Source organism: Nyctereutes procyonoides, unplaced genomic scaffold (genome assembly GCF_905146905.1).
Source record: "Nyctereutes procyonoides isolate TBG_1078 unplaced genomic scaffold, NYPRO_anot_genome, whole genome shotgun sequence".
NCBI lineage: Eukaryota > Metazoa > Chordata > Mammalia > Carnivora > Canidae > Nyctereutes > Nyctereutes procyonoides.
Genome location: NW_026575030.1, coordinates 9,036,928 through 9,059,168, shown reverse-complemented (window position 1 = coordinate 9,059,168; position 22,241 = coordinate 9,036,928). Strand labels below are relative to the sequence as shown.

At 56.2% G+C, this 22,241-nt stretch overlaps 1 protein-coding gene across 1 annotated transcript; it reads right to left on the bottom strand.

Moving 5' to 3' along the window:
- Window positions 1–1,157: 1,157 nt before the first annotated feature.
- Window positions 1,158–6,941, bottom strand: INHBB (inhibin subunit beta B). Its single transcript, XM_055316541.1, has 2 exons — window positions 6,427–6,941; window positions 1,158–3,921 (listed from the first exon to the last, which is right to left on the bottom strand). Exons 1-2 carry the CDS (start codon window positions 6,872–6,874, stop codon window positions 3,146–3,148), a joined length of 1,224 nt encoding a protein of 407 aa, XP_055172516.1. The 5' UTR covers window positions 6,875–6,941; the 3' UTR covers window positions 1,158–3,145.
- Between the last annotated feature and the right edge of the window lie 15,300 nt (window positions 6,942–22,241).

The window sequence follows — 22,241 nt, the reverse complement described above, 5'->3', positions numbered from 1 at the left end:
AGAACCAGCTGGATCCTGACCTACACCCCAAATGCCCGGGCCAGGCTGGTCTTTATGAAATTTTCTTCTTTGCTGCTATTACCTTGTATCGTATCTGAAGACCTTGCAGATCAACAAACATACCCCTCAGGACAAGAGGCTGACAGGGCAGCAGCTCCTGCAGATAGGCAAAGACAGAGGCCAGATGCGGCCTCCTGCCACCAGTTGGCGGTGTGAATTGAGATATGTCCTTCCCGCTGCCCACAGCTCTCCATCACTTCCCCCATTGTCCCCTTAATGGGGTTGGATCAATCTGTAAGGTCCTGCCATACTCAAATATTTTTTTTTTCCCTGGGAAGACCACATGTGACCCAAAAACCAAGGAGCAACCCCATTGGCCCTGCAGGGCCTCAAATGAAGGCCCGGGCTTTAGGGCGGCAGTTCTCCCAGTGGAATGGGTTGGCCGGCCGCACCCGGGCTCAAGTGCTCCAGGCGCCTGTCCCAGCTGTGTGACCTGAGGCAAGCTCTGAACCTCTCTGAGCCTCAGATTCCAAATTCAGGAAAATGAACATGAAACCATTCCCCCCAACCCTCAGAAAGCATGATACAAAACAGCACTTCGTGGCTATCTCAAGTCCTACCCGCCATAGCAGCTGGACAGTTGTCACTGCTAAAGCCACCACCTACTACCACCAGCTAAAATCCCCACAAGCAAGGACAATTAGCACATTCTGGGCCCGGTTTCTGTTCACCCTTCTGCCCTAAAGTCCTACCCTCTTCTGGGTTACGGTCACCTGCATTAGCGCATGGGGTGGGCCTGCAGGTCAGGTGGGCTTCAGTCTTCCAGGTTCTACATTTCCTTCCAGGGATGGGGGCTTAAACCGGCACTTTCAAGTGGTAATAGATGTGGCTTTAGTAAAACATAATTAGTCTGGGGACCGGGAGGGTAAACAAATGTGTAATTCATGAATTTGCTAATTGTCCTTCATTTTGATCTTCTGCCATTTTTCCTAGAGTCTCTGACTGACATCCGTGCTCGTGGCAAGGACTCAGAGAGTGCCGGGAGCCAGCCGCGGAGGCGACGGGCATCAAAGCTGGACACCCGGCCGGCCACACCCTCCTCCCGCCACCGCCTCCAGCCCAGACCCCAGCGCCCCGCACAGCACACAAGGCAGGAAGCCCGTGGCACTCCATCTTTTATTTTCTTAAACTGTACACAGATGTAAAATACTTTAACAGCAAGTCTATGGGAAAATTGTTTGGTTTTAAATTATTATGAAACAGAACCTAAGGGGAGCTTTATTAAATAAACATAAAGGTGGGGATTTAAGGACGCACACCTGCAATCTACCATAGTCATTTTTTTCTGTACCTTCTGGGTGTGTAAAGATAGAAAAGACACATCAAACTGAATAAACAAAATCCATTTATACCCTGAAACGTTGGCAGGCCACTCAAGGGATTGTTCAGAACGTCTACCTCATATAAGATGGCCTCACCATCTAATAAAAATTAAAACTGATCTGTTGGCCTCTTTGGTTCCAAAATTATGTATAATACATTTAACTGTATTTTTTTTTTTTTGCTGCTATAAAAATAACTTCTTTTCTCAAATGGCAGTTTCTGACTAATCATGCAACTAAATCAGTGCAAACATTAAAAGCAATCATTCGCTTAAAAAAGAAGCAAAGGATTTCATTTCAAGTATAAAAAATATAAAAAGAGTCGTACGAGTCCAGTTTCGTCTAGTGTGGGTCAACCCTTTAAATTGCATAGTTCACGTGGCACTTGGACATCTGGGGGTGAGCGAGTTCAGTGCTCTGCCAAGGGCCACTTCTGGACACACGCAGATGGGCAAGTGCTATATCATGTGCGTTCAGGCAAGTCGGCAAGTGCTAGGAAGGGCAGGCGGGCAGGCGAGCAGGCGGGGGCCGCGTCCATAGCCGGCCCTGGTGGCCGGGACTCACGCAGGCAACTTCTGCAAAGCAGCCGGAAAGCCTTCCCCAGCTCTCCAAGACCGGCTAAACTGTTCCCCTCCCACAAACCCTGCTGGGGGTGGGGGGGCACCCCCCCCTTCCCCAACGCAAGCATTTCCAGAATGCCTCCACTCCACCATTTCCTCCTCTGGGCTCATTCCCTTGCCTAGGGCATCATTTCCACCCCTTCCCCAACCAGTCCTAGAGGAATATGCCCAGTGAAGGGCACAGATTGCAACTTTTTTTCCTCCCATGTAGAACAATTCAAATCTTAACTTAAAAGGTCATACCTGGTAGCAAAGTCCCTTTTCAATTATACAACTGGAATGAATGACCTGTCAGCTGCTAGTGATCAGTTAAAGCATCAAATTAAGACCCTTCTCTTCTCCCTCCCTCCCTACCCCAAAAACAAACACACATATAAGTCACACCAGGGACCCAAGCAACAGTCAAAGGGTCATTGCCACGGCTCCGCAGTCTCTGGCAGGTTGTGTCCGTTCTGGGCCTCTTTCCTTCTACAAGGGTGGGAAAAGACAGGCTTCCCCTGGTCCTGCAGCATGAAGGATCCCAGGCAGGGAAGGAAGCCAACGTGTCTGAGCCAGGAGATGCTGAGGCATGGCAGGCCTTGCACACAAGCAAAGGGGGACACGCAGCCCTCCTGCCTGTCCGCACACTCCCCACCCCCGCATCTGCTTCTCCTCTCTGTGGCTCCCGTGCTCTCTCTCTCTCTCTCTCCTCTCTCTCTCTTTCTCTGTGTCTCTCTGTCTTTGTGCTTTTATGTGTGCTCCGAAGGCGCGATTCAGAGTGGCCGGGCCAGCTGGTGGGAATGGTGGCTGCTCACCCCATTCTCTCCGACTGACAGGCATTTGTAGCTAAGCTGCCATTTGTCACCGCATCCATTTGCTGGTATCCTGGAGGCTGCTGTGTGGGTGGCAGGATGCGTCTGGCTGTGCGTGTCTACGTGTGCATTTGAAAGTATCTCACGTCGGTCGAGGGTTCTTGCTCTGGCTTTGACTGATTGCTCGATGAAGTAGTAGGAAAACGTTTCGGGCCTCGCCCTGGTGCCTTCCGGGCAGCCCCACGTCAGGACCGCGCCGAGCCGGCCGGGCACCGGGCGGTCCCCACGGGGGCTGGGGGGAACCCTTCCGGCCCTGGCGCCCCTCCACCACCGCCGCAGCCCTGCCGTGTGGTCAGGCACAGCCGCACTCCTCCACGATCATGTTGGGCACATCCCGCTTAACGATGTTGTACTCGTCATCGAAGTAGAGCATGGACATGGTGCTCAGCTTGGTGGGGATGCAGCAGGAGTTTACTGTGCCGGGGTTCAGGCCCCGCATGCGGTACTGGTTCACCACCGCCGTGTGGAAGGAGGAGGCGGAGCCAGGGACCCCCGCCAGGTAGGCCGGGCAGCTGCCCTCACAGTAGTTCCCGTAGTAGCCGGTGGGTGCGATGATCCAGTCGTTCCAGCCAATGAGGCGGAAATCAATGAAGAACTGTTGCCTGCAACAGAGGTTGGTCCGGCCATCGCACTCCAGGCCCCGCTTGCGGATGCGGTGCCGGCTGTCCCCCAGCCGCGCCTGCACCACCACGAAGGGCCGGTGCGACTCCTCACCGGGGTCCACGAACACGGGCACCACGGCCAGCTCCTGGCATCCGTCGCACTGCACGTCCAGGCTGAGCCGCCGCTCGCCCCGCTCAAACAAGGCCTGGATGGCCTCCGTGAGTGGGAAGGTGTGCCAGCCGCTGCGCTTGAGGTCCACCTTCTTCTCCACCACATTCCACCGGTCGCCCTGGCCCTGCTCCTGGAAGTACACCTTGACCCGCACCTTCCTCCGGCTGCCCTTCTCCAGGACGTAGGGCAGGAGCTTCAGGTAAAGCCACAGGCTGGCCTGCACCACAAACAGGTTCTGGTTGCCTTCGTTGGAGACGAAGAAGTACAGGCGGACCCGGGAGGAGGCGAGGCCATCTGCGGAGAGGTGGGAGAGCAGGCCAAGTTAATTCAAGGAGAACACGAGGCAATGGGGAAAGAGACTCTGCTGCATGATGCTGGAATGTGAACTTGCCACGCAGCTGGAAAACGTTATTGACCAGAAATACTGTTCCTGGGGCCAGGGCCTCTGACTGTAACCTGGGAGAGGCAGAGAAAATCGTTTTCCATTGAGAAACCCGGACCAGCTTGGAGCTGGAGGGTCCAGGCCTATAAAATCCTGCCTCACCTCTCCCAGGCCAGGGCTCCCTGGAGACAGGCTGTCAGGCCTCAAAGCTCAACAGAGGAACTTGTCAGGAGGCCAAGATCTTAACAAGTTGTTATGGGTATCTGTGAAATCTGAAAAACAAAACCAGGATCGCACTGAGGATTTTAGGGTGGGTTGTTTCAGTGGAAAGGTAGTTTCTTTTTTTTTTTTTCTTCTTCTTCTTTTTTTCTTTTGGTTAACTCAGGGCATTGCAAAATCGAGCTGAGCCACCTACCGCCTCTTCCCAGTGTTTACCTAAGCATGATCTGATCCAACCCCCAGTGGAACCTCCACTGCAAACAAGCGAGCTCTGCTCAGATTTCTAACACAGGAACGTGTGCTTTGCAGGCTGCAAAGAGCAGCCCTCGTTTCTGACTAGTTCCAAGGGACAGGACATTCAGCCTTGAAACTTGAGGTCCGCTCCTTTCATGAGACGCTGGCTCCCCATTAATGGCACGTTCAAAATTGCCAAGGGAAAGGGGAACTGGCTTGTTAGTCTCCTCCATAATTCAGCTCAACAAGAAGAGAGGCCATGCCAACCCAGACACAACTACTCTCTCATCCTACATTGCAGTGACTCTTCTGACAATTTGGACTTTTTTCTTCCTTTTTTTTTTTTCTCCAGGAAGAACAAATAAGGCAACTGTGTGGCCGTGGCTGGTTTTATCAAACCTCCTACCACTGCCCTGCAGCCCCCTCCTCAGGCCTCGCCTGGCTCCTCTAATAACACTGACATCTGACTTTGAAATGGGGGAAAGTGCAGCCTTAAAAGCTGGTCTTGGACGAGCTGCCTGTGACCTGAATCTGTTATTTATAAGTCAAAGAGCTGGCTCCGTGAAATGGACCAGAAATATACCAGCCCCCGCTGTCATTTTGTGCCACCGGGACCAAAAGGCCTCCTCGACCTTCCAGAATCACATTTCTACTCTGGGCCCCAAAGCACCTTTTAATCCAAGCTCTCTAATTGCATGTCGAGCTTTCCCTGACTCGGTCGGACAGCTAAAACAGCAATGCATTTCTTTCTAAGCACAAACCAGTCCGATTGTCTCTGCTTTTCTCCACACCCGGCCATGCAAAACTTTTCATCCCTTTTCATCCCCAGGCGGCACCAGCACCGTCTGCCTGCTGCCTGGGAGGGTGGGGGGCATTTTCAGCCTGGTGACACAACCGCTCCCCGCCCCAACACACACACAAGCTCCCTGCCCACCCCCGCCCTGCCCGCACCAGGGCTTCCCCCTCTGCGACCTTCTCCGCAGTCCCCTCGGCACAAATGGGGCTGAGCTCCAGGCACAAAAGCCAGCCTGGCTCATTCAAGTCCTGAAAAGGACAGCGGAGTGGAAAGCACTTGCAGCATTTCAGCGCCGGCACATTTTCCTCCTCCTCTTAAAGTTCCGAAAGATTTTCTGTCTCTCGATTATTACATTTGGACAGTGGTAGAAGTGTGCAGATCCAGGGCCGGTAGAAAATTCCAGAAGGGACTCCTACCCTTTGTTAACTAGGAACTCTGCGGCTCTCAGGCGAGGGGGTTGCTGCCGCTGCCAGGCAAGCCGAGAGGCACGGGGCTGCCCCCGAGCCGCGTCTTTCTCTGCGTAAATGATGGGACCTGTTGAGAAGCCTGCCTTCCGCCCGATTCCGGTGCCCACACAATCGGAAGAGAGGTTGCCTAGCTCTCCCCAGCGAGCCTTCAGCAATCCTGGCAAGCCCACGCTGCCCGGCGAGGGAAGCGGCCCGGGGCCTCTCACGCAGGCACACACACACTCACACGTACGCGCGCGCGCGCGCGCACACACACACACACACACACACACACACACTTACTTCTCCGGCCCACGGATATCAACAAGCACACACATCTCCAACCACACTGCTAAGCCTACACTCCGATCGTGGGAAACAAAAACATTAAGCAATCGCCAAGCAAGCGCCCGCGGAGCCAGGGCCGCACGCATCTGCCGGGAGGGGGATGCGCGCCCAGAGGCGCCGGGGCTGATTTCTGAGAGCAGGGGTGGAGGGCCGGGCGCGGGGGCGCGGGGGGCGGGGCGGGAAGGGCGGGGGGCGCTGCCTGGGGAAAGAGGACGGCACCCGGACGGGGCGCACGGGCGGGGGTGGGGTGGGGCGGCAGGGCTGGGGGTGCGCCGGCGGCTGCGGCCAGCCCCGCAGGGAGAGCGGGGTGCGCGAGGTCCAGGGCGAGGGCGAGGGCGCGGGGCCGCCGCCGGCCGCCCGAGGGGCAGACCCACCTGTCTCGGCGAAGCTGATGATCTCGGAGACGCGCTCCTGGCCGTCCGAGCCCGGGCTGGCGTGGCCGTCGAGGTGCGGGATCTCCACGCGGCCGTCCTCGCGCACCTTGCCCGCGTGCAGCTTGCGCAGGGCCGTGACCATGGCGGCCTTGGGCACGGCGTGCGTGATGTTGGGCCGGCCCCGCATCTGCAGGCGGCTCAGGATGTGGCGCTTCACCGCCTCCAGGAAGTCGCCGTCCACCCGGCCCAGCTCCTCGGGCCGCCGGAAGCCGCCGCACGACGTGCAGGTGTCCTGCGAGCCGCCGGGGGCTCCGGGCGGCGGGGGCGGCGGCGGCGCGGCGGGCGACGGCGGGGGCGTGGGCGAGCCCCAGGCCTCGGGCCCCAGCCAGCCGGCCGCCAGCAGCAGAAGGCAGGCGGCCCCCAGCGCCCTACCGGGCAGCCCGTCCATGGTGCGCCGCTGGCGACGAGGGCGCCCGCCGCGAGGCGAGCCGAGCCGAGCCGAGCCGAGCCGAGCGCAGGGCCGGGCTCCGGGCTCCGGGCTCCGGGCTCCCGGCGCGCCGCCCCGCCCCGCCCCCGCCCGCGCCCGCGCCCGCCCGGGCCTCCGCCCGCCCGCCGGGAGGGCCGCCGCCGGCTAGCAGGGGGAGGGGAGGGGGCGGCCGGGCCGCGGGGGCTGCCGCGCGGCGGGGAAGGGGCTCGGGGGCCGCGGGGCCGGGGCGCGCGGGCGAGGAGGGGCGGGGGGTCAGCGCCGCGCGGGCGTCTCCGGGCGCGCCGGCATCTGCAGCCTCCCCCCCATCCCCTCCGCGTCGGGGCCCGCAGCCCGCAGCTCCGGTGAAGCGAAAGCGGCGCCGCGGCTCCTCGGCTGCCGCGCGGGGCGGGTGGGAAGGGGCCGGTCGACGCAACTTGGCCGAGACGGAAGCGAGGGCGCCGGAGTCGGCGGAGCGGAGCCGGGGCGGCTTGGCGCGGCGCTGCGGCGGGCGCTGCGGCGGGGCCCCGCGCTCGCACCTGAGCGCCGGGAAGGGCCGGCGGCGGGCGGCGGGCGGCGGAGCGGGGCGAGCGCAGGGGCGGGGGCGCGGGGGCGCGGGGGCGCGGGGGCCCGGCTCAGAGGCGGCGCGGAGCCCCCGGCCGCGGGCCCTGCAGTCCTCGCGGCGCGTCACACGGCAAAGTTGTCTCCAGGCTCCCGGGGCGCCGCATCCACCGGCGGGCGGGCCGCTGCGCGCTCCGGGGCCTCGCTCCGCCGCCTCCTCGCCGGCCGCCTCCCTCCCTCCGCCCGGCTGCGCGGGCCGGCTGGGCGCGGGGCGCCGGCTGGGAAGGCGAGGCGGAGGCCGGGCCCTTCTCGCCCTGTCTCTGCGGCGGCGGCGGCGGCGGCGGCGAGCTCGCTTCGAGCGCCTAAAAGTCTCGCAGCGTCCCCGGTGCGGGGGCCCCGGCCCCTCTCCCGCGGGCGCTCCGCAGGGCCGGGCAGAGCCGGAGGGTGGCGGCCGCGTCCCCGCGCCCGGCCGCGCGGCGGTGCGGAGCCTGCCGAGGACTTCTTCTCTTTGCCCTCTCTTCTTTTACTCTCCTCGTTTTTTCTCCCAAGGGGGGAAAAAAGCCGCACAATCTCCGTGTGTGCGCGCGCGTTGAGATAGACGTTGGCATAAAAAAGGGGGGGGGGAGCGAGTCCCGTCCTGGCCCTGCGGGAGGGCCCGTCCGCGCCTCCGCGCTCCGGCCTCCCCCGCCCGGGGGGGGCGGAATCTGTTCCAGTCGCTGCCGCCCGCTCCCCACGCCCACCCCCGCTTCCCACCGCTTTTCTCCTTTCTGCCTCCGCGGGAGGAGGGGCGAGCCGGCCCGTCCCCTCCCCCCGCCCCGCAATGCCGGCCACTTTTGCTGTCTCGAAACTTTCCCACCACGTGGGCGCCCCGGACCCTCCCCGACCGGGCGGCGGGCGACACGGACGCGCTCCCGGCCCGGGACCCCGGCGCTCGCCCCCTCCCCGTCCCTGCCGCCGCCCTCCGCCCCCGGGAGCGGCTCCCCTCGCCGCCGCGACCGCCCCCGTGCCTCCCGGGGTGCACCTTCCCGAGCTCGGCGAGGCGCGGGCGGCGGGGCGGCCGCGGGCTGGCCCCGCGGGCGGATGCGGCTCCCGCGCTGCAGTGCCCTAGCCCAGCGCCCCGGGCCGCCCGAGCATCGCACGAGGCGCGGGCCCGCGGGCCGGGGGCGCGGAGGAGGCGGCGGCCGCTGGAGGCCTGGCCAGCCGCTGCCCCTGCCGCCTCCCAGCCCCAGGCAGTCCTCGACTGCGTGGGGAAGCAGCCTCGCGGCTGGGAGGCCTCCGAGCCCCAGGACTTGCGGAACTGGCGAGGTCTCCGGCCCCACTGCCTCCCCGCCCTAAGCGGTAGATCTTGGTCTCAGCAAACCCGGGTTCCAGGGGCGGCTCGGCCACTGCCAGCCTTGCAGAAGTGACCTTGAGTAGCCTTCACCCTCTCCCGTCCTTATCTCGTCATCTGTGATAGGGGAGGACAAGAACACCTGTGTGACACTCTGGGCGCCCCAAACTTGGTCAAGCACCTCAAAGAACCCTATATACCATGATTCTAAGGCATAGTTCCTGGGGGGACCCAGACAACAGACCCTGTCAGTGAACGCGGAACACCCAACGCCAAGAGCAGCCGGTCCTTCCCCTCCTCACGCCCCCACCTGGGTGCGGAGTAGCACAGCAATGCCAGAGGGCCCGGCGCTGGGGCCGCGGATCCCCGCCCTGCCCCTGCGCTGTCCCCTTCCTCACCCGGAGCCCCACCGGTCCCCTGCCGGTCGCGGTCCCCTGCAACAGGCGAGACTGTGAGGTGCAAGCAGGGTGGGAGGTCATTCTGGCTTTCCTGGGCCGTAGGGGAACGGAAGCTGGATGGTGGCTTCAGCTCAGCGGTCCCCACCCTCCCCCAGCTGGGAGCTTCGGGCTGCGGGCTGCGGGCTGCGGGCTGCGAGCTGCAGTCGGGCCTCCCGCCCGTTCGTGCCTGTGTGCAGCTGGGCCGGACTGCAGCCCGCTGAGGCCCGCAAGTCTGGAGGCCGAGCGCCCCCTCCCTCCCAAGCTGAGGAACCGACCTGAAGGTGCCTGGCCCTTCGGGACAGCCTTGGAGCTGCTGCGGGTTTACCAAGGGGAAGTCAGAGAAGCAGGGGACCAGGAGGGTCCCCGCCATGGCGGCCCTCCTGCCTCGGTAGGGCTTTCCCCAGAGCCCGATTCTCTGCTGTTCCCAAACAGCACGGCACTCTCTGGCCTCTCGTTCCACCACTTGCTGGATGATGCCAGAACCTGGGGAGCCTGTGGTATCTGGGCAGGAAGGAGGTGCTTCTACCTCAGGGGTTTGCTTGCGTCTTCCACCAGACGCACATGCTCTGGTTCTCTGGGTCTTTCCATCACTGCAGCCACCAGCCACTTGGCAAACTCCTGTCTTGAAGACCCAACCTCATCTCTCCTCCTTGGTGAAGCTCACCATGGCCCTCTTGTGTCCTGACTAGTTATTTGCCATATTGCTCCTCCACCCAGTGCCTGGCTATTAGCCCTTCACCTATATGTCTCCTTTGTGGGGCCCCAGATTCCCGGAAGACAAAGACCAGGTCTCATGGCCCTATCCGATGCCAGATCAGGGGCAGCTTGTTGAACTAATGCTTGGTTGATTGAATGAATGAATGAATGAATGAATGAATGAGAAAAGTCATCAAACAATGAGCTCATCAAGAAATGAGCACCCCTGCACTCCCCAGTATAAACCCTCCCAAAAGCCCTCTGTCCGTTCCTATCTGGCTAGGAGGGATCTCACTGAGCCCCACCCCGGCTGGACAGGGCAAAGAGGGGGTGCTCCACACCTTTGGGAAGGTGCAGCATCCTGCCCATTGACCTGGCTCCAGCAGGGGCAGAAGGCACCTCCTCCTTGCTGGGAAGAGGAGGCTGAGAGGAGGGTCCCCATTTTGCTCCCCTGGTGGAGAGCTGTCAGCCCTGCTGCCAGTCATCTGCTGGGAGGGAACTGGGTCAAGCGGTAGTCAGAAACCATCTGCTCGAGAAGCTGGGATTATCCCGCCCTCTGCTGATCCCCCAGCCCACAGGAGCTGAGGGTGTAAATTGAGTTCTTCAAGATCACCTTGTACTTGGGGGGGACCCCCCATCTCCTACTGGGGGGCAAGGACCTGTTCCTGTTGCTTCCAAGCCTCTGTTAGCACTGGGCTCTGTTCTCCTTGTGCCAGTGACCTCAGCCTTCAGGATCAGCCAGGGATGTGACGGTGCCTGGCAGTTTTGAATATAAGACACGTCAGTGGCATAGCCAGTGCCCTCCTGCAGGACAGGTCACCCCTCAACACACACCGCCACAGAAGGCTGCCTCCCTGCCACCGTTCAAGGGACTCGGGCCCCATGGGGAAGGAAGGAAGAAAACATGGCGGCATTGTGGATCTTGGCACACAAAGCATGAGAAGGCTTCCTCTGGGAGCCACAGAGTATGCGCTCTCACAACTGTTTTGTTTTTGCATAACTCACAGTTAAGTGTCAATTTGGGGACACTGGAAATGTCCACAAGTGACAAAGCTAACCATGAATAAGCCTGAGAACTCCTTTGCTAAAAGAGACCCCAGGTGCAGCTCTTGGCCGCTTGACCCCCACAGGATGCGGGGTGAAAAGAAGGCCCTCACACCAATGGCACATGGGCTGAAGAGAGGCCTTTGGCACAGTTGGGCCCAGGGACCTGGTGTTCACTTTCCCACTACTGGTCAGGGAGCCACTGTTGCTCCCTGTGCCACACATCACTATGATACATCACACCTCTCAGGAGTGGCTCAGTGTCTGAATGGCAGGAGCTGCATGCCAGCCCAGAGGAGATATCCTGTCCACCTGGCAGCTCAAGACACAGGAGAGGAACAAGCCTAGAGCCCGGGGCAAGCCAGGACTCAGCCACGGGGACCCCTGAGGGGCCAGGAGCCAGGCTGACCTTCATCGAAGCTCAGACACCAGCATAGAGTCCCCGCAGAATGCGCCTCAAGGCCACCTCATGCTTTTGAGGTCACAGAGCCAAGTCCTTGACAAGAGAGGACTGTGGGAAGGTCATGTTGATGACACAACCCTGTATTTCTCACCAGGGCAGCTGGATGGTGCCCACCTTTGGGGGACTCCACCAGCTCTCCACATCCTTAAGCTCTACTGTGGCCTCAGAAAGGATGCTTGTCATCTCTGAAACCCATGAGCTCCAAGGCTGAGACCAACTGTGTGCCCTTCATCTGTAGCTGACTGGCACCCAGCACAGCCCTGCCCTAGGAATGCTTACAAACTAAAGTCAGTTTGTCATGTGTCACTGATGAAGGAGCTAAGGCTCCGGGACGTGGCCTCGTCAGTGGGCCTGGGGTTCACATGCAGACTCCCAAGTTCTAATTGGCCTATATAGGCTGCAGGCCACCATAGGTGTGCGTCCTCCTGCTTCCCACCTGGCATTTGCATGCTGACCACACCAATCCCTAAACCAGCTCCAATGCAAAACCATGTTGTAGGGCTCCCTCCTCTAGTAGTTCCTTTCAAGCTGACTCTCTCAGCAACCAATCCCCTAAAATTTGTTAGCAAGAATCCTAGAAATCATTGTGTTCCAGGACGCCTGGGTGGCTCAGCGGTTGAGCGTCTGCCTTTGGCTCGGGGCGTGATCCTGGAGTCTCGGGATTGGGCTCCCCGTAGGGAGCCTGCTTCTCCCTCTGCCTGTGTCTCTGTCTCTATCTCTGTGTCTCTCATGAATAAATAAATAAATCTTAAAAAAAAAAAAAAGAAACAAATCATTACGTTCCTGAACCCATTCTCAGTAAGACTGAGGCACTGGGAAGAAGTTGGCCTGAAAGGACCTGAGGGAGCCCCACCCCTCCACTTCATCCAGCACGGTGCTAAAGGCTGTCCCAGAGTAGGATTGAACGTGTCTTGAACACTCGGGAGGTATTCAACAGCACCCATAGGGATGGCTATCCAAGCTGGTATAGTTTCTAGAAAAATTGGGGTCCTAAATACAGCATTTAGATAGTGTCCCACTTCAAATTGTTAATCACAAACTGTTCCTAGCCCAGAACTCCTTCCCATTCATTCACTAACCATGCTGAACTAGCTGCTGAGGATAAAGCAAAGCTGAAGTCCAACCTCATTACCCTCGTGACCCTTTCCCAGTCTATTGGGGAGGCCAATACACTAACTGGGAGCTAGCTGGGATAATGCGGCACAGTGGGAATAAGAATGAACAACCTACATCTGCCAGGAGTCTCAGGGGAAGCAGGATTTGAACTGAACCTTGAAACAGGAGGAGGCATTTTCCAGGTGGACATGAGAGAGGAAAGGTCACCCGGGAGAGGAGCCTTCATGATGGGAATATGTTCCAAGTCCAATGGAGCTAGGCTGGGGAGGGATAGGAGTGACTTGTCAGCCCAGAAAGGTGTAATAAGGCCAGGAGGGGATGTGCCCCTTGCAAGAATTTTTTAGGAGGACCTTGGTGTCATCAGAGCAGGAGAGAGAGTCAGCCTATCAGGGAGGAAATAAGGGCCAAAGAGAAGGTATTGGCAGTGAAGGAAGAAAAGAAGAAAGGGGAAAGGTTGGATGCCTTGCATCAAGATCCCAGGTCTGGGCTGAGCAGGATGAGCTGAGGATCCTCCGCCACCCAATTTCTGCCCTGAGTGGTCGTGGATGCAACTCCCATGTGTATGGCGAGAACCCAATGAGCTAGTTATTTTGCAACTAACAAAGGAAAAATGGAGCATTTCAAAGGTCTCCTGGCTTTGGGTCCCCAAGCCCAACCATGTCCACTTCAGGAACACTTGAGTCCAACCATAGAACTCTCCTTAAATAGCATCCCCCAGTATTCAGCCGCTCTTGAACTTCAGAGCTGACCTTGTGTCCGGAGCCTTGGAGAATGAGATGTGACCTGCCCGTCCAATGAGCCATCAGCAAAAAAAAACCAACCATGCACAGCCGACCCAAGATAGCATTTCTTAGGTTCTCCCGAGTGACAGGAACAACACAGAAGAAAACAAGGAAATTACTCTTGTATGTGGGTATTGACAAGACATCCTTTCTGCTTTTTAAAACAAAACCAATGAACAGGTTAATTCATGAAAGCTGAAGACCTTTATTTCCAATAGTCAAAACACCCCCCCACCCCGTGCACCTGGGTACTCCATAGTCACCAAATCCATACCTGTGGGGCTCTCCCAGTGAAGTAGCTCAGAAAGAGCCACCATGATGTACTGCTTCACGCTAGATCACCCCTTCCGTAAAGGGAAGACTCTGATTGAATTCTCGCTGTCAGTGAAACTGTCTGTTTTGCCAATGAAGGGAATTCTGCAGGGGGAACCACTGTGCTTGTAGAAGAAAGAGGAAAAAAAAATAGAGCCATTACCAGCTCATTCCCCAGCCCAGCCCAGGCCTATTGCAGGCTCAAAAAGCTGGGTTAATTTCAAGCGCCCCAAACTTTGAGCCCTTTCCCTCTGACCCAGTGCTGGGCAGCCTTACACTGGGCAGTGGGCAGGAACACTCATTTACACTGCTCTCCCCACGCTTGCCTCTGTGTTCCCCAGCCCTGCTCCTCCACCACCCCCACTCCTCCTCACCCCCTCCCCCAGAGTCAGGTGCTAATCCAAGAAAGGAGGGATCTCTCACCCATCCCCCTGGGCTCCAGCACATTCAGCTCTTTCCCTGCCTTTCCTTGCCCATACGTTAGATTCTGGATTGAAATGCTGGAGAAAAAAAAAAAATAAGAATGAAAAGGAAATGATCAGATTTTTGTTGATGGGTAAACGTATTTATATCTAATTAGGAAACCTCGCTGTGAGGGGGGTAAAGTGTTTTAGTTCTGGCCTACTGAGGACAAATACCTATTTTGCATTCATTCTCCAAGTTGGTAAAAGACGCCCAGAGTCGGTCCTCGTTAGCAGTGCCAAGAGAACCATGAGCAGAGCTCAGGCTAAAAGGCAGCGCCCCCGGGGGCTCCCCCTGCCAGTGGAGCCTGTCTGCCCAGAGTTTTTTCGTGCAAGCTGGTCTTAAGCCAGGGATTTGAGGGGATTTGCCCTTCTCCACCTTTCCAAAAAAGGAAAAAGGAAAAGAAAGCTATCAAGATGATATATGGATATAATCAGATATAGCTAGATGATAACTAGATGATAGATGATAGATAGAGATAGAGATAGATAGACAGATTATAGATGATAGATAGATGATAGAGATAGATAGACATAGATGATAGATAGATAGAGATAGATGATAGAGAAATAGAGATAGATAGATAGATAGATAGATAGATAGATAGATAGATAGATTAGATATAGAATAGATCAGGTCAATAAGGAACAAGCATCTCTAGGATGAAGAAATACAAATTGTTAAACTTCCATTTGACCTTCATCTCTCTGAGAGCGCCTAATGCTTCTCATACCCCCACAACTTCCTACTGATTCAGAAATAACAGCACAGAGCAAGGAACTTAATTAAAAATAAAAAAGAAGAAGCTGCCAGTGCCTTGGCTTTCATCAGGGACACAGATACTAAAATACTCATCAACTGACATTCACTATCACTCATCAAAAGAAGCTAAGAATATGCATTATTATAAAACCCCCTCATGACATTGTTTGTACCTGTAAATAATGCAGTCAAACCCTTATCCACCTAAGCTCTGCTAACCAAGAATGCTTTACTATTAATCAAATTTGGACACAGTCTGACACACTCACTATCTTGCACATGCGGGGGATAACTAACCCTCCCAGCAACGAGTGCATCTTCTGGATTCAGGGCCACTCCAAATCATCTCCAACCCTTCCTGATCCTTCCACCTATTGTTCAAAAAGTGTGCGATGCATTTGTTCAGAGAACCTAGTGAAATGGGACCTTGTACCAGGCGATGACAGGACTACGACACTGGCCTGCCTTCGGCTCAATTAGCAGAGAGGGCCAGGCCCCTCAGCCACAAGAAGGTGTGTAAGGACCAGAGGGGTGAGAGAGGCCTGGCGTGGTGGGATTTGCAGAAGGAGGGGGGAAGAGGGGAACTCGGAGAATTCGCTGGGGCTGGTGCTGAGGGTTGAAGCGACCCTGGCAGAGGCAGGGCAGAGACGGTCAGGGTCAGGGAGGGGTCTGGCAAGGGACTTCCAGACAGCAGGCTCCTCGCAAATTGAGGACGGTGGAGCAGAAGGACCGGAGCGGGGTCATGGTGACTTTCTGCGGCCACACCAGCCACACCAGCCCTGTGCTGCCTCTTCTGTTCTTCCCTTACACCAGAGAAGAAAACCTTGGGAGTTTAAGTCTCCAGTATTTGGGGAATTCTGTTATTTGCAGTCAAACCTAAGGTTAACTAACCAAGGAGTCTTGCAGCTGAGATGAGGTAACCTCCCTGCTCCAGTAGGGAATAGAAGGAAAAAAAAGAAAGGAAGCAGAATAGGAGCAGTAGGGGAGGTAGAAGGAAAGGAGAAGGTGGTGTCACACAGCCAGGAGGGTATTGGAGCTGAGGGGACCAAGTGTGGCCAAGCGGTCCCAGAGGACGCCTGGAGAGGGCACTGCAGTTGGCAAATGGGGCTGGGAGGTGGTAGTCCCTGGATGAGCAAAGTGCTCAGGGGAAGGAAGACATGTGGACCCAGAAGGGTGCCACCTTCCTTCCTGATCCAGGCCAGTGGGGCCCAGAGCTTTGAGGTTGGAAGTGAGTGTGGGGGGTGGCTGTGCAGTGGGGCGGCCTCCGAAGGTGGGAGGCAGGGCTGGCTGACACGCAGAAGCATAGGCAAGCAGACCATAGGGGGAGACCTGGAGGGGGAAGTCCTCCAGGGAATAGGATGGCCTGGGGCATTTTAGTCTGAGAGATGGAAATGGGGACCCAAACTGGCCCACGGGTTTGGGTGCATGGGACGGTGATCAGCCTGAAGAAGGTCAACGCCAGGAACTGAATTCAGAGGACTGAATGGTGCATGTATGTGTTAGGATGTGTGCATCAGCATTTGCATTGGTGTGTGCATGTTGTGCATATTGGTGTAGGCACGTGTTGAGACATATGTGTTGTGTCGGGTATGTTCAGGAGTCTGGTGTTGGGAGTATGTGTGTCGGGATACGTGTGTGTGTATGTTGTGGCGGATGGGTGTGGAGTGTGTGCGTTGGACTGTGCAGGTCTTAGCATGGGTGCTGGTGGTGGTGACATGTATGCACCAATCTCGGGATGCTTTGACCGATAAGATGAACAGCAAGGAAAATAATAGTTCAGGCATTTCCTGCCCTGTAAAACCATCCTGCTGATTCCAGGAGAGACTCAGAAGGCAGGACTCATAGGAGTTTGCGGTTGCATGAGGAAGAGAGGGAGAAGGAAGAATCAGGAATGGCAGGCATCTGGCACTGGGGCCGGGCGTCCCCCTGGGCATGTCAGACACTAAGACAGGTCCTAAGCATTGGTGGAACAGCCACCATCCCCATCTACCCAACCCATTGCACTAGAAAGCTACTTGCCCAGGCACACTTGCTTCTCCCATATCACCACAGCCACAGAGAGAAAACATTCCCCAAATTCCCCTGCAATGACTGTCCCTGGAAGTATCGAGAAAGCGTGATCTGCAGAATGAGATCAGCCGGGAGGAGGGAGGCAGCCCACATCTCCACCAGAGGTTCCAGAGGAGTGGCTGAGAAGACACAGGGTGACTCCCAGAACTGCCCGTGAGCATCAGCCCTGGGCATGGTGGGTGTGGATGCTGGCCGACGCACCTCTGGGCTGGCGACTCAGGAGCCGGGGGTCCCTGCGTGGGCCACTGCCACAGGCAGAAGCCTATCCCCGGCTGCCTTGGGGTGCAAGATGTGCTGCTTCTGGAGATAGAGCAGTGGCAGCCAAGCCCACCACTCGGAGCATACAGGCTGTTGAGCGGTAGCTCCTTGTGTATTCCCGTAGGAAGAATCATCCTCCAACCAATAAAGAGTTCACTCTTTCCTATGACCACACTTCTATCCTGCAGTTTTTTTCTGTGATTCTCCACTGTCAAGGAAAAGTTCAAGTTCCTCGTGAAGCCTACAGGGTGTAGAGTGGGGTGCTTCTCATCTAGCCCCTGCCGCCTATCTGGCTTTTGATAAAGAACCTGGGCCCCAGCCACTCACTCACTCTCTCTTTCTCTTCCGGCCACTGAGAGCGACTTCTAGTGACCGGGCCAGGCCATGTGTGTCTCTGGGATAACCAATCCTCCTGGCTTTCCCAGGGCCAAGGCGTTTCCCAGGATGTGGGACTTTCCATGGAAAAACCGGGACTGTCCCAGACAAACCAGGACAGTTGGCCACACTGCATGCCTCACCCCTTCTTATCTTTACTCATGTTATTAGTGCAGCCTGCAGAGCCCTGTCTGCCAGGAAACACTCTATCCACACTAGGCCCTAGTGCTGCTGCCTCCAGGAAGCTTCTTAGTCAGCTCCTTATCTCCCTCAAAACCTAAGAACTCTGAATTAGGAATTCCAAGCCAGGTATGATGGCTCCATGGTTGGTAGGAACTCCTGTTCCTTCTTTCTTATCATGAAGTTTCCATAAGTTTTCCATGAAGGTTACCTAACAACCACAAGATCGCTGCTGGAGCACCATTCATCACATCACCGTTTCAAGTAGTGGGAAGGAGGAAAGGGGATGGCCTTGCATCCTCTTAACTAGGCCAGTTCTATTACAAGGATAACCCTCGAGGCCCCACTTGACAACACTGCTTTTATCTCCTTGGCCGCCCCTAGACTTAAGGGTGGTCAAAAAAAAACACAGTGTAGCAGGGTTCTACACCACTCCAAATTAAACAAGAGTTCAATCAGAAAATAAATACAGGGGGATCCCTGGGTGGCTCAGCGGTTTAGCGCCAGCCTTTGGCCCAGGGCATGATCCTGGAGTCCCGGGATCTAATCCCACGTCGGGCTCCCGGTATGGAGCCTGCTTCTCCCTCTGCCTGTGTCTCTGCCTCTCTCTCTCTATGTCTATCATGAATAAGTAATTAAAATCTTTAAAAATAAAAAATAATAAAGAAAATAAATACAGAATAAATATTGGGTGTACACAGAGGGCATGTTAAGGAATATGGGGTTTGTTCTGAATGTGATGGAAAGTTTTAGAGGGTTTTTGTCAGTGCCACTGTGATTGGATTTGCCCAGTGAGAAGTGCTCCGGCTGTGAGGGAGAGGGGGCAGGAAGATGAGTGGGGCGCCGTCGTGATCACCGATCACCTGGGTGAAAGAGAACAGAGCTGGGGCTAGTGTCTCCGCAGGAGGTGGTAAGAAGCTGCCTGACCGGCCCCTGGGGGCTAGTGTTGCCAGGACACGCGGACGGATTGGGTGTGGGGTGTGGAGGGAAGAGAGAACTGAGGGGACGGATCCCAGGTTCAGGGGCTGATCAACCAGGATGGTGTGGTGCCCCTAGTGAGGGTGGGGGAGATGGGGAGAGGAAGAGGGGGCAATAACACGTTCTGCTTGAATGTACCGAATTTGAGGGGCACCAGTGGAGGCTGCTGCATCGCTAGTTGGACAGGGTTCAGGGCAGAGGTGAAACAATTTGGGCACCACAGGTGCATGCGCGGTATCGAAAGCCAGGGCGAGATGAGTTCAAGCGGCGAGAGGTGTTGACGGAGAGGAGGGCCAAGGGTGGGGCCTGGGGCGCTTCCCCCCTAGAGCCGGGGGAGCCAGCAGAGAGGCGGGAAGGGAGCTCAGCGCCGGGGGAGAAGCCAGAGCGGCGGCCGGAGGAGGAGGGAGGGCCAGATGCCCGATGCCGGGAGCGGTCAGCACAGCAGAGAACTCACCCTGGGGTTTGGCGATGTGGCTTGTTAGTGACCTTGACCCAATCCAAGGGCCATTTCAGTAGAGCCGAGGGCCAGAGGGCCTTAGCAAGTGTAGCTGATGAGCAAGAGGACCAGCCAGGAAGTTCTTCCCAACAAGAAGGAAAGCAGAGGAATGGGGCAGACTCGGAGGAGATGGGAAGTCCGGGGGGGGGGGGCACCTCACCTTCAAGCCCCAGTGCCTAACGGTAGGCTCCCCCCTGCCACCGCTCTACAAGAGCCCCAGGGATGGTGGGCACCAAACAGATCAGGTTCAGTTTGGGGTCGAGAGGGTCAGACCCTCATTGTTGAGATCTCGGATGTCTCGGCTTTCTCTCTGTGGTCAGAGAGGTCATTTCACAGCCAACAAACTACACCAGGTGCCCATTCTGTGCAAGTCCCTGTGCTGGGCACAGCCACCAACATCATGTCAATTCTTCTGAGTCTGCTTGCTATGGGGTTGGGGAGGAGAACATGTACTCCTCCTCTCCCCTTTCTCACTCTGAATCAGGTCCCCCTGAATTGGGAGGTTGACCAGGATCACATCCCCACCTGGGTTTCCTGAGTCTATCTCCTTCTGCTGCCTGCCCTGCTCCCTCTCTCTGGGTATGAGAGGAAAACAGGTGCCATGCTAAGGAGATTGGGGCCAGGGCTTTATTTTGCCTTAAGTTATTTATAGAAATTTCCAAAATACAGGGGCACCTGGGTGATTCAGTGATTGAGCATCTGCCTTTGGCTCAGTTCGTGATCCCAGGGTCCTGGGATCCAGTCCTGGATCCGGATCCCCACAGGGAGCCTGCTTCTCCCTCTGCCTATGTCTCTACCTCTCTCTGTGTGTCTCTCATGAATAAATACATAAAACCTTAAAAAAAAAAGAAATTCTCAAGCACACACTAGAGAGAAAAGGATCATGACGACCACACGGAGCGCTGGGTGGAGGAGGAAGACAGTTGTTCGGCCCCAGAGTCAATTTTGCCAAAAGACTACAGCAATGCTTTCAAAACTGCAGGTCTTGTGTCAAACGCAAACAGGTCATGAATTTCAGACTTAGCAGGTTAGGACCCTCATTTAATGCAAGGAAAAGGAATAGAATGTAAATTAACAGGAAATCGCACACAATAAAATGAATACTATTGCATGATGCTGTTTTCGTGTATCTATATGTATTTGTAGGCATGCATGTGTGTTCTAGGTGGTGACATCAAGCGGATTCGTGACATTGAGTTTAAAGTCAAAAGAGGGTGAAAACCACCAGCCTCTAGAACATCTCCTTGTCCCCTCACCCCCAGCAGTGACATCCTCAGCATCGCAGACTGGGTGGGGGGCATCATTCCCTAGAGGGGGCTGCTGTTTCCTCTAGTGGAAATCGTGTGTCACAAATGGCATGTTGGAGAAATAGTGTCCCCAGGCTGCGGCCACCCGATCTACAGCTATTTAGAGTTACATCTAATGCAACAAATGCAATTGAATGCTACTGTGAGAAGATGCCACTCTGGATCCTCCACCCTGCTGAGCAGACACTGAAGCCAACAACCCAGCCGGGATCCGTCGGGTAGATGGACCAGTGGTTCTCAACCTGGATGCACGTTAGAAGCACCCAGCAAGCCGCCCTCCCAAAGACCCTGATGTAATTGGGAGGGAGGCTGCCCAGGCGTGGGGAGGCTTTAAGGCTAATTATAACGTAGGATGACGGGGAAGAACCACTGGCATAGAAGGAGGTATGGCACTCCCACTCACTGAAGCCACGTTGCCCTCCCTTCTGCAGCAGGACAGTTGTGCTTTGTGGCTACAGTATCCAAAGTCGCTGGTACCCCCTGGGTGTGGCAGAGGGTGGCACAGGCCTGCTGGCTCCTGGCAAGCCCTCCAGGAGGTCACAGTCAGAATGATTGTTCAGTCCTCTCTGCCTCATGCCCTAGAAACCCAAAAGCATCCTTTTTTTTTTTAAGATTTATTTATTTATTTAAGAGAGAGAAAGAGATTGGGCAAGGGTCAGGGAAGGGAAGGGAAGGGAGAGGGAGGGAGAGAACCTCAAGCAGACTCTGCACTCAGGGTAAAGCCCAACTCAGGGCTCAATCCCAAGACCCTGAGATCATGACCTGAGCCAAAAGCAAGAATCAGACACTTAACCGACCGCACCATCCAGGTGCCCCCACAAAGGTATTCTTTGGAGTGAAGACACCCTACTAGCATGTGGGCCCTGCACAAAGATCAGCAGGGCGCTGGTTCCCGTCAACCGTGCTCCCCTGACCTTCCTCTAACATGACACACACTCACACACTCACGTTACACACATCTTCCTGGGTTATGGGTAGTATGTGTTCTTCAGAAGTCTGCTCCTCCTCATGCTCTCCTGCACTTTCCCTCTCCTTTGGCTGCCTATCCTCTGTTGCCCTCTCCCTACCGAAGGAGAAAGGGGGATACCTAAAGATCACCAGGACCAGGAATTTGTTTGGTTTTAACTTGCTTGTAGAAATGTCCACACACAAGGGCATCTCTGGGTGGCTCAATCAGTTAAAGATCTGCCTTCAGCTCAGGTCATGATCCCGGGGTCTTGGGATCGAGTCCAGCGTAAGTCTCCCTGCTCAGCGTTGTGAACACCTCCCATCTGTCTTCAGACAAGCTGATGGTGGAATTCCCGAATCTTCCAGCTCTGGGGCTTGTTTACCACCTCAGCACCCTGCTGGTCAATACTGCATTGCCCGGTCACTTTAGAAAAAAGTAAAATTCCTTCCAAAATGCTCCAGCACCAAGGTCACCACCTGTGCCGAGAAATGAAAAACTGTCTACATGTGTGTGCTTGGGGTGGGGAGGAGGGGAACGGCAAAATGGTTCGTTTCAAACTTTAGTGGCTTTGTCCAGGCTTTGCTCAATCCCGGGCTAACGGCTCAACTATCTGAACTCCAAACCAAAATAAATATACCTCTGAAGTTCAACAATGTTATTACATCAAGGCTGATGTAATGGCTCCAAACCATGAGAAAATAATATTCCAGCATAATGGGTCCCTCTGTTTAGCCAGAGGAAAGGCTGGGCTGCTGGCGTCTTGTCAACTGGAAT